This window comes from Nomascus leucogenys, chromosome 4, assembly GCF_006542625.1.
Source record: "Nomascus leucogenys isolate Asia chromosome 4, Asia_NLE_v1, whole genome shotgun sequence".
Classification (NCBI taxonomy): domain Eukaryota; kingdom Metazoa; phylum Chordata; class Mammalia; order Primates; family Hylobatidae; genus Nomascus; species Nomascus leucogenys.
The window spans coordinates 103,878,268-103,893,329 of NC_044384.1; the positions used below are offsets into that span (position 1 = coordinate 103,878,268).

The following is a 15,062-nucleotide window of genomic DNA, read 5'->3' on the forward strand; positions in this document are numbered from 1 at the left end:
CTGTAATCTCAGCTACCCAGGAGGCTAAGGCAGGAGAATTGCTTGAACCTGGGAGGCAGAGGTTGCAGTGAGCTGAGATCGCGCCTCTCCACTCCAGCCTGGGCGACAAGAGCAAAACTCCATCTCAAAAAAAAAAAAAAAAAAAAAAAAAGAAAGGCTGGGCGCGGTGGCTCAAGCCTGTTATCCTAGCACTTTGGGATGCCAAGGCGGGTGGATCACGAGGTCAGGAGTTCGAGACCAGCCTGGCCAACATGGTGAAACCCTGTCTCTACTAAAAATACAAAAGTGGGCCAGGCGTGGTGGCTCATGCTTGTAATCCCAGCACTTTGGGAGAAAGAGGCAGGCAGATCATGAGGTCAAAAGATCGAGACCATCCTGGCTAACATGGTGAAACCCTATCTCTACTAAAAATACAAAAACAAAATTAGCTGGGCGCAGTGGCAGGCGCGTGTAGTCCCAGCTACTCGGGAGGGTGAGGCAGGAGAATGGCGTGAACCTGGGAGGCAGAGCTTGGAGCGAGCCGAGATCGCGCCACTGCACTCCAGCCTGGGCGACAGAGCGAGACTCCGTCTAAAAGAAAAAATAAATAAATAAAAATAAAAATACAAAAGGTAGCTAGGCATGGTGATGGGCGCCTGTAGTCTAAACTACTTGGGAGGCTGGGGCAGGATAATTGCTTGAATGCAGGATGTGAAGGCTGCAGTGAGCCGAGATGGCGCCATTGCACTCCAGCCTGGGCGACATAAGCAGACTCCGTTTCAAAAAAGAAAAAGAAAAAGAAAATAAAAGGACTATCTGCAGCTGATTGTGGCCACCATATTATTATGTAGACTTGATTAGATTTATTTTTTGGATATGGTCTCCCTTTGTTACCCAAGCTGGAGTGCAGTGGCGCTATCATGGCTGACTGTAGGCTGGGGCTCCCAGGCTCAAGCAGTCCTCCCAAGCATCTGGGACCACAGCCATGTGCTACCACACCTGGTGGCTAATTTTTGTATTTTTTGTAGAGATGGGTTTTTGTATTTTTTGTAGAGATGATGCCCATGTTGGTCTGGAGCTCCTCAAAATATGTATATTTTTGAGACAGAGTCTTGCTCTGTTGCCCAGGCTGGAGTGCAGTGGCGCAATCTCAGCTCACTGCAACCTCCACCTCCCAGATTTAAGCAACTCTTCCTGCCTCACCCTACTGAGTAGCTAGGATTACAGGTGCCTGTCACCATGCCTGGCTAATTTTTTTGTATTTTTTAGTAGGGATGGGGTTTCGCCATGTTGGCCAGGATGGTCTTGAACTCCTGACCTTGGGTGGTCAGCCCGCCTTGGCCTCCCAAAATGCTGGGATTACAGGCCTGAGCCACTGCGCTTGGCCTAATTTTTGTATTTTTGTAGAGACAGGGTTTCACCTGGGCTCAAAGGAGCTCCAGCTCAACCTCCATAAGTGCTGGGATTACAGACATAAGCCGCAGCGCAAGGCCAAGAGTGACTTTTATTGTTTTTTGATGCAAAGTCTTGCTCTGTCACCCAGGCTGGAGTGCAATGACACGATCTCGGTTCACTGCAACCTTTGCCTCCCGGGTTCAAGAAATTCTCCGGCCTCAGCTTCCCCAGTAGCTGGAATTGTAAGTGCCCACCACCATGCCCGGCTAATTTTTGTATTTCTTATTTTTTGAGATGGAGCCTCACTCTGTGTCCCACGCTGGAGTGCACTGGCATGCTGTTGGCTCACTGCAACCTCCGTCTCCTGGGTTCAAGTGGTTCTCCTGCCTCAGCCTCCCAAGTAGCTGGGATTATAGACACGTACCACTATGCCTGGCTAATTTTTGTATTTTTAGTTGAGATGGGTTTTCACCATTTTGGCCATGCTGGTCTCAAACTCCTGACCTCGTGATCTGCCCACCTCGGCTTCCCAAAGTGTTGGGATTACAGGTGTGAACCACCATGCCCAGCCAATTTTTGTATTTTTAGAGATGCAGTTTCACCATGTGGGCCAGGCTGGTCTTGAACTCCTGACCTCAAGGGAACCACCTTGGCCTCCCAAAGTGCTGGGATTACAGGAGTGAGCCACTGTGCCCAGCCAAAAGTGACATTTTTATCTTTCCTAATCCCCCATCATCCTTTCTCAATTCAGTCCTAAAGTCATTAGATTGCAGAGAGCAAGGCATGTCTAAGCATACTAAGGGTGGCCTAGCATGGGATGTTGGGAAGGCTGGTTGGAGAGTGCCTACGTAGGAGGGTAAATCAGCATGGAGACTGGGTATATTTGGAGAACTAAGAAAACAAATAAACATATTGAGAATAATGGCAGCCAAATCTCTCACTGTGAGAGAAAAATTTACAAATATGCATTTAGCCAAGTTTGAAACGGTTTGAGTTTGTGTGACAAAAATAAGTGGAAAGTTTGATGAGGAAATGAATTATTTATAAACTTTTTTTTTGAGTGGGAGTCTCGCTCTGTTGCCCAGGCTAGAGTGCAGTGGCCTGATCTCGGCTCACTGCAGCCTTTGTCTCCTGGGTTCAAGCGATTCTTCGATTCTCCTGCCTCAGCCTCCCAAGTAGCTGGGATTACAGATGCATGCCACCATGCCCGGGTAATTTATATATATGTATATTTTTGAGACAGAGTCTTGCTCTGTTGCCCAGGCTGGAGTGCAGTGGTGCAATCTCAGCTCAGTGCAACCTCCACCTCCCAGATTCAAGCAACTCTTCCTGCCTCACCCTACTGAGTAGCTAGGATTACAGGTGCCTGTCACCATGCCTGGCTAATTTTTTTGTATTTTTTAGTAGGGATGGGGTTTCGCCATGTTGGCCAGGATGGTCTTGAACTCCTGACCTTGGGTGGTCAGCCCGCCTCGGCCTCCCAAAATGCTGGGATTACAGGCCTGAGCCACTGCGCTTGGCCTAATTTTTGTATTTTTATAGAGACAGGGTTTCACCATGTTGGTCAGGCTGGTCTTGAACTCCTGACCTCAGGTGATCAACCTGTCTCAGGGTCTCAAAGTGCTGGGATTACAGGTGTGAGCCACAGTGCCTGGCCACTTTTTTTTTTTTTTAATATACTTTCTTTCTTTTGAGATGGAGTTTTTGCTCTTTGTTGGCCAGGCTGGAGTGCAATGGCACGATCTTGGCTCACTGCAACCTCCACCTTCTGGGTTCCAGCCATTCTCCTGCGTCAGCCTCCAAGTAGCTAGGATTACAGGCATGCACCACCACACCTGCTTAATTTTGTATTTGTAGTAGAGATGGGGTTTCTCCATGTTGGTCAGGCTGGTCTTTAACTCCTGACCTCAGGTAATCCGCCTGCCTCAGCCTCCCAAAGTGCTGGGATTACAAGCGTGGGCCACCACACAAGGCCTTAACATACTTTCTTTTTTCTTTTTTTTTTTTTTTGAGATGGAGTCTCGCTCTGTCACCCAGGCTAGAGTGCAGTGGTGCGAACTCAGCTCACTGCAAGCTCCGCCTCCCGGGTTCACACCATTCTCCTGCCTCAGCCTCCCGAGTAGCTGGGACTACAGGGGCCCGCCACCACGCCCAGCTAATTAGTTTTTATTTTTAGTAGAGACAGGGTTTCACCGTGTTAGCCAGGATGGTCTCGATCTCCTGACCTCATGATCCGCCCGCCTTAGCCTCCCAAAGTGCTGGGATTACAGGCGTGAGCCACTGCACCTGGCCAATATACTTTCAAAATACCTCCACAAAGGGATCAATTGAGCCTAGGAAGTCGAGGCTGCAGTGAATCATGATCACACAATGGCACTCCAGCTTGGGTCACAAAGCAAGACTTTATCTCAAAAAATCCCCCAAAAGCAAAAAAACAAAATACCTCCATAGAAAATAGTGATTAATTACAAAGGCAAAAAGAATAATTTCACAGTAGAGAAACCTGGATGATACTCTGTCATCAATGTAACAGGAGAAATGGAATTATGCACCACCTGATAGAATGCAATGCAAAGAACACAAGAACAAACATCAGACAAACTCAAATTGAGGGTCATTCTACAAAATAAATGCCTTGTAATCTTCATAGGTATCAATGTTGTTAAAGTATAAGGACTAAGGAACTGTTCCATATTGAAGGAGATGAAACTTTATTAAATGCAAAGTGTGATTTTGAACTGGAAACTTTTGCTATAAAGGACTTCATGGTGCAATAGGAAAAACCTGAATGGGGTCTGGGGATGGCATCAGTGTTAATTTCCTGGTATAAATGATTGTATTGTGATTATGTAAGAGAATATATAGACTATACTTGTCTGTAGAAAATACACATTAAAATTTTTGATAGTGATGGGTATTATGGCAGCAACTTACTCAGATGATTCAGGAAAAGTTCTTTGTATTATATTTGCAACTTTTCTGTTAAATCTGAGAAAGTTTCAAATTAAAAACTTTTTTTTCAGACGAGTTTGGCTCTGTCGCCTAGGCTGGAATGCAGTGGCGTGATCTTGGCTCACTGCAATCTCCACCTCCTCCTAGGTTCAAGCGGTTCTCCTGCCTCAGCCTCCCGAGTAGCTGGGATTGCAGGCATGCACCACCACGCCTGGCTAATTTTTGTAGTTTTAGTAGAGACGGGGTTTCACCATGTTGGCCAGGGCGGTCTGGAACTCCTGACCTCGTGATCAGCCCGCCTTGGCCTCCCAAAGTGTTGGGATTACAGGCGTGAGCCATCTCGCCTGGCCCTCCTGATCACATTCTATTAATTTTTTTTATCTAATATATTTTACTGTCCGTGACACAGCCCTCAGGAGATCCTGAAAACATGTGCATACCCTCATTTTTAAAAGGTCTCAAAAACTTACCAGCAGTTAGTCACTTTCTCACAAGCAATTAATTACTTGCTTCTCTGCGATCATATAGCATTATGTTCACAACTCCTTTATGGCCATACTTTCTATGTTTTTGAAACAAGGTTTCGCTCTGTCGCCCAGGCTGAAGTGTAGTGAGTGGAGCGATTATAGCTCACTGCAGCCTCCACCTCCCCAACTCAAGGGATCTTCCCACCTCAGCCCTCCAAGAGGCGAGGACCACAGGCTTGGAACACAACGCCCGACTGATTTTTGTATTTTTTGCAGAGACGGGGACGGGTGTGGTGGTCTAGAGCTCTTGGGCTCAATCGATCCTCTCGCCTCAGCCTCCCAAAGTGCTCCGCGCCCGGCCAATCATACCTTGTTAATAATTTAAAAATTTTCGCTTCTATGTGGGCCATTCATTAACTCATCAAGTATTTACTGTACATCTATTCCTTGTCTCAGGTGTTCAGGATACACCTGTGAACAAGTTAAGATTAGGTTCTCATGTAATTTATGTGGAAGGTAAATGAGAAACTAGAAACACCGGGTCGTAGTGAGCGCTATGCAGAAGTGCATGGGTGTGAACAGTTGTTCAAGATTGTTAAGATATGACAACGGCTTTCTGAAGTCCTTTCAAGCAGTGAATCTGAACGCGTCTCCTAAGTGAAAATCAGAAGGGAAGACCTGCTGAGGTCACGTAACAGCCAGTGCAAGGGCCCCTGGGGCAGGAATGAGCCGCTGTGGCTGGACCCCTGAGGGAGTGGAAGGTCTGTGAAGCCGAAAAGCCTAGGCGTGGGCGTCCCAAATGGCTGTTCACAAATGCTGCCGGGCCGCTGGGGGTGGAGGGTCTGAGGGAAAGCGGGGCCCGGCGCAGTCCCAGTCCGCGTGCAGGGCCCTCGGCCAGCACTGGATACCCTAGACAGGCTTTCCCCTCGGCACTTCTCGTACCAGGCCTTTTCCCTCCAGCGGAGGCAGGCTATGACCCATAACCCACCTGCGGTTGTTGACCGCATAATGATTCGACGTCGGTAGCGAGGGAAGAGCAAGGCTCAAAGACCGGCACTCACTAGGGGAGAACGCAGCCTACGGAGGATGGCGGAACACGCGTTTGAGGATGCAGGACGTGCTACTCCCTGGCGCGCCCGCACGAGTGCTGCGCATGCGTGTGCGCTGGCTCGCGTCAGATACAGTGCCAGTTCCGAGATGGGGCGGGGCCGGGCGTCCGCGCCGGAAGGGGGTTGGCTGGGCGGGGCCGGGAAGCGGCAGTGGCGGCTACGCGCGCGCGCGCGCGCGCTGGAACGACCGGGAAACCCCGCGAGGGCCGGGGTGGGCCAGGCTGTAGGGACGACGGGCTGCGACGATGGCCGCACCGGCGGGCGGCGGCGGGCAGGCGGCAGCGGTAGGCGCCACGGGCTCGGGGGTCGCGGCGGCAGCCGCAGGCCTAGCTGTTTATCGGCGGAAAGATGGGGGCCCGGCCACCAAGTTTTGGGAGAGCCCGGAGACGGTGTCCCAGCTGGATTCGGTGCGGGTCTGGCTGGGCAAGCACTACAAGAAGGTGGGTTCGCGCGCCCGTGGGGGCCAGGAGACCACGCGACAGGGGCCAGAGGCGGCAGCTGGCCTCGCGGGCCTCGGGCCGCCCCTCCCCCCCGCACGCCACGAGGGACAACAAAGGCAGGCGCCGGGCCCGCCACGCCCCCGCCGCCCGCTCTGGGCGCCCGCGCCCCCGGGGCCTGACTGGGGCTCGGGGCTCGCTCCTCTGAGCCCACGCACCCCTGATGAAAGCCCCTGCTCAGTCTCGTGTGCCAGAGCAGGTCGAGCTCAGCCACTAAGCGAGTGTGACTCTCTCTCTTTTGTCAGCTGCCTTAGGTGTGTGAACAATGATCCCTAAAGACCCTGCAAGCGTGGTAAAAGCAGCTTCAGGTTTTGTTTAGAGAGTATTCAAAGTCTCGAGGGGGTTTGCTACCTGTTGTTGAATTGCTAAACGACTGGGATGATTTTATTCGTTAATTACTAACAGGTAATATGAATTCTAGGATGGATGAGAACTATTAACGACGGTTTCTACCTCACTGTGCTTCTGGTTCTGTGTGGCGTGAGAGTTAATGTTCACTTGTACGTAAAGTGTTCTAAAGGGAGGCCTTCCCCAAGAACCCAGTTTTTATTAGAGCACTTTTCTTGTGTCACCTTTATTTTCTCCGTAGTGTTTACCACATTTTGAAATTCATTTACTTATTTCTCCTACCTTTGGAACGGAAGTTCCGTCGAGTCAGTAGTTTTCAAAGTTTTGACTTAATCCCTTGTTTATAACAAATGTTTTTTTTTTTTTTCAACTTCCCCTTTGTGTAAATATTCAGGAGGACTCCCTTGAAGGGTGTAATGAAGCAGGTAGCCAAAAAGGCTCCCCAGCCTCTGAAGTTTTCCTATCACCCTCTTTAGTTCTGTACTTTTTCCTATTGAGAATCGTAGCACTGAAGCAAGGGCTTTGTTCACTGCAGTGTATCCGGGAACGTGGCTGATACTTAGTGCCTTACCCCTAGTAGCTGCTTAGTAAATATTTGTTGAATGAATGAAAATATAAACTAGTTTAGGAACCTATTTATTTGGCCTCTACAGCTCAGTGAAGCCTGTCAGTGTTTGGCAGTTATTAGGCATGGGCAGGGATCTTGGGTTCCTTTGGCATTACACGTGGTACATTCAGACATGACCATTTCTGGCCGGGCGCGGTTTGGGAGGCCGGGCGGGTGGATCACCTGAGGTCGAGAGTTCGAGAGCAGCCTGCCCAACATGGTGAAACCCAGTCTTTCCAAAAAATACACAATTAGTCGGGTGTGGCAGCACATGCCTGTAATCCCAGCTACTCCGGAGGCTGAGGCCGGAGAGTCTCTTGAACCCAGGCAGAGGCTGCAGTGAGCCGAGATTGCACCATTGCACTCCAGCCTGGGTAATAGAGTAAGACTGTCTCAAAAAAAAAAAAAAACCCAAAAACCCAGAAATGACCATTTCTCTTTCTTTCTTGTTTTTGAAGTTCAGCTAGAAAAAATTACATTTCTTATCTGAAGTTTGAGGAAGTGAGAGACAGTAATTATATTTTTAGGTGCTTGGACTTTTCCCCCCTTGAAATTACATTTAGACTGTGGATTTTTAGTAATATTGCCCTTTCTTACACAGTGATAAATTGGTCACTTTTTAAATGTAGGTAATAGAGCTTCCAGAAGTGGCTAATGGAATTGAATATGTATGAAAATATTGGTTAATTCTTTTTTATTACATTCCTTTTAGCCAATGCTTTGGGTCTTAAATAAAGTGAAGCTTTAACAAAGAAAAATAATCTAGAGGCATATTCCTTTGAATATCAAGGAAGAGAGTAGAAAAAGGCAAATTTCAGTAATTTCTACCTCTCCACACTGTTCAGTGTGCATCAGTTTGGGATCAACTACAAGAAGCTTTAGGCATGGATAATCCTTCGATATTTGTTTGGGTGGGTAGGGAAGTGGCTACAAAGCAGTTTGAGGAATTGCCCAGCAGTATTGAGACCACTAGGCTAATGTTGATTCACTATCCCTGAGACTTTATAGACAAAGTTACCTTTGACTTCTCAGAACTTCGTAAAGCCAGAGTGTATTTCTAGGGTCTGCTGAGATTGAGAATCATACATACCCTAGGCCTGAAAGCCAGAATCTTTTCAGTCTCTGGGTGTGAGTGTTGAAGTGGTGAAAATATTATCAGAAAGTTTTTTGCTGCTTTTCTACACAATGCATTTCTATTTGGAGTACGCATTGGTTTTACCTAACCGTTTCTAGTGCATTTAATACTGCATTTTTCAGAGCAGACAACAGTTTCAGTCTCAGTAAACATGATTTTGCTAGTGTCGTTTTTTATTTATTTTTATTTTACTTTATTTTTTTGAGACAGGGTCTTTCTCTATTGCCCAGGCTGGAGTACAGTGGTGTGATCATAGCTCACTGCAACCTCAAACTCTTGCATTCAGCTCATGCATTCAGTGAACAACTGAGCATTTACCATGTGCCAGGTACTTAAAGTATAACTCACTTAAAATCCTCACAGCAGTCCTAAATGATAGATATTATTTACCTTCTTTTTCAAATGGAGGATACCCGAGACTTCATTTAGGAGCTTTTTTTTTTGAGACAGGGTCTTGCTCTGTTGCCCAGGCTGGAGTGCAGTGGTGAGATCATAGCACACTGCAGCCTCAACCTCCTGGGCTCAGGTGATTCTCCCACCTCAGCCTCCTGAGTAGCTGGGACTACAGGCACGAACCACCACACCTGGTTAATTTTTTGTAGTATCAGTAGAGACGGGGTTTTGCAGTGTTGCCCAGGCTGGTCTTGAACTCCTGGGCTCTCTGCCTGCCTCAGCCTCCCAAAGTGCAGGGCTTACAGGTGCGAGCCACCACACTTGGCCCACACTGACTCTTACTTGAAATATTTTGAGACTAATAAATTTTTGTTTTCTCAAATAAAATATAGACTTTTTTTTTTTTATCCAAAATGCGTTTATTGAAATGGTTTCCCACTCATCTTGATTCAGAGTGCTTTCAGTGCTGCTTCCTCCTGAAGGAACATCCTTCTGTAAGCCTTGCTTTTTCCTCCTGTAGGCTGGCAGAGGACAGTGGAGCAGCCAACACACAAAACTACCGTTTGTGCATGGCTAAAGACCGTGGTGATTTTATAGCATCCTGGGCATTTCACATCCATGAAGTAGGAATTGGGGCTCTGCACCAGGCGTTTCTTCTTGTGTTTCCTCTTCTCTTCTGGAGAGGGATGAAGGAGATTCTTTGCGAGAGGCATGTTCTTGTGTGGATAGGTCGTCACCACTGGAAAGCTAAAATATAGACTTTTTTTGATCAAAAGATTAATTGGGCCAGGTGCAGTGGCTCGCAGCCGTAATCCCAGCACTTGAGAATTCTAGGTGGGAGGTTCATTTGAGCCCAGGAGTTGGAGACCAGCTTGGGCAACATGATGAGACCCTGTCTCAAAACAAAACAAAAAAACAAAAAAAAACATCAGTTGTGGTGGCATGCACGTGTAGTCCCAGCTACTTGGCTGAGGCAGGGCCCTTGGAGTATCACTTGAGCCTAGGAGGTGGAGGCTGCGGTGAACTGTGTTGGCACCATTGCACTCCAGCCTGGGCAACAGAGCGAGACCTTGTCTCAAAACAAAACAAAAACCAGATTAATTGTTTATGACATAGAAATTAAAATTTCTTAATTAGGAGTCAGTTTTGTTGTTGTTGTTGTTTTTTTGTGAGATGGAGTCTCGCTCTTCTGCCCAGGCTGGAGTGCAGCGGGGTGATCTCGGCCTCTCAAGTTGAAGTGATTCTCCTACCCCAGCCTCCTGAGTAGCTGAGATTACAGGCACCCGCCACCATGCTCTGGTAATTTTTGTTATTTTTAGTAGAGCTGGGGTTTCACCGTGTTGGCCAGGCTGGGCTTGAACTCCTGACCTCAGGTGATCCGCCAGCCTCAGCCTCCCAAAGTACTGGGATTACAGGCGTGAGCCCCTGTGCCTGGCCTACATGCATTTTCATGTTTGGTAATTTGGCGGGATGATTTGGAAAAAAAAATCTAATCAGAATTAAATATTTTATAGTTTATTAAAAATTGGACTGAGTCCGGGGGCTGTGGCTCACGCCTGTAATCCCAGCACTTTGGGAGACCGAGGCCCGTGGATCACCTGAGGTCGGGAGTTCGAGACCAGCCTGGCCAATGTGGTGAAACTTCCGCTCTACTAAAAATACAAAAATTAGCCGGGTGTGGTAGGACTGTAGTCCCAGCTACTGAGGAGACTGAGGCAGCAGAATCACTCAAACCTGGGAGGTGGAGGTTGTAGTGAGCTGAGATCGGGCCACTGCACTCCAGCCTAGGCTACAGAGCGAAAGTGTCTCAAAAAATAAATACATAAATAGAGACAGGGTCTTACTGTGTTGCCCAGACTGGTCTTAAATTTCTGGACTTAAAGTAGTCCTCTAACCTCTTCCTGCCAAAGTATTGGGATTACAGGCATGAGCCACTGCACCAGGCCTATATTCACTGTAGTTATTAAAAATATAGGCCGGGTATGGTGGCTCGCGCCTGTAATCCCAGCACTTTGGGAGGCCGAGACGGGCAGATCACCTGAGGTCGGGAGTTTGAGACCAGCCTGGCCAACATGGTGCAACCCCATCTCTACCAAAAATACAGAAATTAGCCAGGCGTGGTGGCATGCGCCTGTAATCCCAGCTACCCAGGAGGCTGAGGCAGGAGAATTGCTGGAACCCGGTGGGCAGAGGCTGCAAGTGAGCCGAGATTACGTCTAGGTGACACAGCAAGACTCTGTCTTAAAAAAAGTAAAATATTTACCTGAGGCCAGATGTAGTGGCTCACACCTGTAATCCCAGCACTTTGGGAGACCGAGGCAGGCGGATCATCTGAGGTTGGGAGTTCGAGACCAGCCTGGCCAACATGGAGAAACCCCATCTCTACTAAAAATACAAAATTAGCCAGATGTGTTGGCATATGCCTGTAATCCCAGGTACTCGGGAGGCTGAGGGGAGGAGAATTGCCTGAACCCGGGAGGTGGAGGTTGTGGTGAGCTGAGATCGCGCCATTGCATTTCAGCCTGGGCAACAAGAGCGAAATTTGGTTTAAAAAATGAAAAAAATATATATATATTTACATCTATATATTTACATATATGTTTACATATATATGTATATTTACCTGAAATGTTGATTTGGTTCCATCCGAACAGCCTTTTTCAAGGACATTGTCTTTTTCAGCTATAGAGTTTGGTTGGCATTGTTTAGTTATCTGTAAAATAAAGATTGTAGTTATTATTTTTGAGGCAGAGTCTCACTTTCTCACCCAGGCTGGAGTGCAGTGGAACGCTCTTGGCTTGCTGCAACCTCTGTCTCCTGGGTTCAAGGAATTTTCCTGCCTCAGCCTCCTGAGTAGCTGGAATTACAGGTGTGTGCCACTCTGCCTGGCTAGTTTTTGTATTTTTTTTAGTAGAGATGGAGTGGCCATGTTGGCCAGGCTCATCTCAAAACTCCTGACCTCAAGTGGTCTACCCGCTTCGGCCTCCCAAAGTTCTGGGATTATGGGTGTGATTCACCGTGCACGGCCGGTTATTATTTTTTTATGTTGCTTTACCGTGTACAAAAAAAGTGCAGTACATTATATGACACCTTTAGGAAACCTGTGCTTATTAAAGATTATGAAGTTATCTTGTGGATATGTGCAATGTATTTTGTCAGTTTTGTAAGATATACTTGAAGTATTTTTTTTTTTTTTGAGACGGAGTCTTGCTTTGTCACCCAGGCTTGCGTGCGGTGGCGCACTTTCGGCTCACTGCAACCTCCGCCTCCCGGGTTCAAGCCATTCTCCTGCCTCAGCCTCCCAAGCAGCTGGGATTATAGGCATGCACCACCATGCCTGGCTAATTTTTGTGTTTTTAGTAGAGACGGGGGTTTCACTATGTTGGCCAGGCTGGTCTTGAACTCCTGACCTCAAGTGATCTGTCCACCTTGCCCTCCTAAAGTGCTGGGATTACAGGCGTGAGTCACTGCGTCCGGCCAGTGTTTTAATTTTTAATTTTTGTGGGTACATAGCAGGTCTATTTCGAAGTTTATTTTATTTTATTTTTTATTTTTTGAGAGTGAGTCTCGCTGTGTCACCCAGGCTGGAGTGCACCCAGGCTGGAGTGCAGTGGCACAATCGCGATCTCAGTTCACTACAACCTGCGCCTCCCAGGTTCAAGCGATTCTCCTCCCTCAGCCTCCCGAGTAGCTGAAACTACAGGCAGGTGCCACCATGCACAGCTAATTTTTGTATTTTTAGTAGAGACGGGGTTTCACCGCGTTAGCCAGGTTGGTCTCTGATCTCCTGACCTCGTGATCCGCCCACCTCGGCCTCCCAGAGTGCTGGGATTACAGGTGTGAACCACTGCTCCCGGCCCTTGAATACTGTTCATTAAAAATTTATGGGGCTGGGATCGGTGGCTCACACCTGTAATCCCAGCACTCTGGGAGGCCGAGGCGGGCGGATCACGAGGTCAGGAGATCGAGACCATCCAGGCTAACTCGGTGAAACCCCGTCTCTACTAAAAATACAAAAAATTAGCTGGGCGTGGTGGTGGGCGCCTGTAGTCCCAGCTTATTGGGAGGCTGAGGCGGGAGAATGGCGTGAACCCAGAAGGCAGAGCTTGCACTGAGCAGAGATTGCGCCACTGCACTCCAGCCTGGGTGACAGAGCGAGACTCCAAAAAAAAAAAAAAAAGTTTTTAAAATTAATTATTTGAGACGGAGTCTGGCTCTTTCACCGAGGCTGGAGTGCACAAATCTCGGTTCACTGCAACCTCCACCTCCCAGGTTCAAGTGATTCTCCTGCCTCAGCCTCCCAAGTAGCTGGGGATAGGTGTGCGCCACCATGCCCAGCTAATTTTTTTATTTGTTTTTTTAGTGGAGACGGGGTTTCTCATTTCAGGCTGAGTGATGGAAGAAGACCCCATCTCAAAAAAAAAAAAAAAGTAAATGATTGCCTTTTTATATGCTGTAAGTTTCAATGGTAGTAGCAGAAATTGTGTGCCCTTTGTCCTATGCATAATAATTGTAGACTTTGCAGTTGATGTAATTTTGACCATACACCACTCATCTGAAAAATATTTATTGTAACAGAGACATACCACATTAACCTTGAAATGTTGGATGGTAGTTCGAATGTTTGCTCCATCAAAAAAAAAAGTTCTCTCTTGTCCAACTGAAAGGCAGGTATAGATGTTGTTCTTGCTTGGAATTGGAGATTTAAAAATACTTTTTGAGGCCAGGTGTGGTGGCTTACGCCTGTAATCCTAGTGCTTTGGGTGGCCGAAGTGGGCGGATCATGAGGTCAGAAGTTCAAGACCAGCCTGGCCAACATAGTGAAACCCCGTCTCTACTAAAAATACAAACAAAATTAGCCGGGCATGGTGGTGTGCGCCTGTAGTCCCAGCTACTAGGGAGGCTGAGGGAGGAGAATCACTTGAACCCTGGAGGCGGAGGTTGCAGTGAGCTGAGATGGTGCCATTGCACTCCAGCCCGGGTGAAAGAGCAAGACTCTGTCTCAAAAAAAAAAAAAAGTTTTTGAGTATATTGGCTACTCAAAGTGATATTGAACATTTAATTGCCAAATAAAACTTTTACATTTAACTCACTAATTTATCCTTTTCTTGTTGTGTTACCCATTATTTTTCCTTGCCGTGAAGCTTCCTAGCTGATGTGTCTACTACTGGTTTGGGCTTGTGACATTCTTTACATTAATATGGATAACATTTCACTTTTTTTTTTTTGTAAAAAACACAGGAGATTTATCTGTGAGGTCGAGGTGGGGGCAGGTCACATGAGGTCAGGAGTTTGAGGCTAGCCCGTCCAACGTGGTGAAACCCCATCTCTACTAAAAATACAGAAGTAGCCGGGCGCGGTGGCTCACGCTTGTAATCCCAGCACTTTGGGAGGCCGAGGCGGGCGGATCACGAGGTCAGGAGATCGAGACCACAGTGAAACCCCGTCTCTACTAAAAATACAAAAAATTAGCCGGGCGTGGTGGCGGGCGCCTGTAGTCCCAGCTACTCGGAGAGGCTGAGGCAGGAGAATGGCGTGAACCCGGGAGGCGGAGCTTGCAGTGAGCCGAGACTGCGCCACTGCACTCCAGCCTGGGTGACAGAGCGAGACTCCGTCTCAAAAAAAAAAAAAAAAAAAAAAATACAGAAGTAGTTGGGGGTAGTGGCTCATGCCTGTAATCCCAGCTACTCGGGAGACTGAGGCAAGAGAATGGCTTGAACCCAGGAGGCAGAGGTTGCAGTGAGCCAAGATCGCACCGCTGCACTCCAGCCTGGGTGACAAGAATGAAACTCCGTCTCAAAGAAAAGAAAAAAAAAAAGAAAATTAACCGTCTTAACCATTTTTAAATGCACACACACATTTGTTTTTGTAAGCTCCTTTATAGCACAGAGCGTGTCTCAGACATCTATAAATTTCCCATAACGTAAGTACTTAGTAGGTACTAGGAAGTAAGCCAACATTTTCTCCTGCAAAAATTGTACTAGTTTTTGAATGCCTGTCTTTATCTTGCAGTATGTTCATGCAGATGCTCCTACCAATAAAACACTGGCTGGGCTGGTGGTGCAGCTTCTTCAGTTCCAGGAAGATGCCTTTGGGAAGCATGTCACCAACCCGGCCTTCACCAAACTCCCTGTAAGTACCTCAGCTTACTATTATTTGGGCATCCTCGGATGTATACTT

General features: G+C 47.5%; 1 protein-coding gene and 1 pseudogene across 4 annotated transcripts in view; one reads left to right on the forward strand and one right to left on the reverse strand.

Annotated features, from left to right (window-relative positions):
• Positions 1-6,028: 6,028 nt before the first annotated feature.
• Positions 6,029-15,062, forward strand: part of SMARCC1 (SWI/SNF related, matrix associated, actin dependent regulator of chromatin subfamily c member 1) — a 198,928-nt gene continuing 189,894 nt past the window's right edge. For all 3 annotated transcript variants that reach the window (XM_030811904.1, XM_030811906.1, XM_030811905.1), the window contains exons 1-2: positions 6,029-6,342; positions 14,895-15,014. In XM_030811904.1, coding sequence (XP_030667764.1) covers positions 6,148-6,342; positions 14,895-15,014 — 315 coding nt within the window. In that variant the 5' untranslated portion in view covers positions 6,029-6,147. The remainder of the gene's footprint in view (positions 6,343-14,894; positions 15,015-15,062) is intronic.
• On the reverse strand, positions 9,283-9,595 carry LOC100586103 (annotated as a pseudogene). Its single transcript, XR_121082.4, has one exon. The product of XR_121082.4 is annotated as a 40S ribosomal protein S27-like (transcript).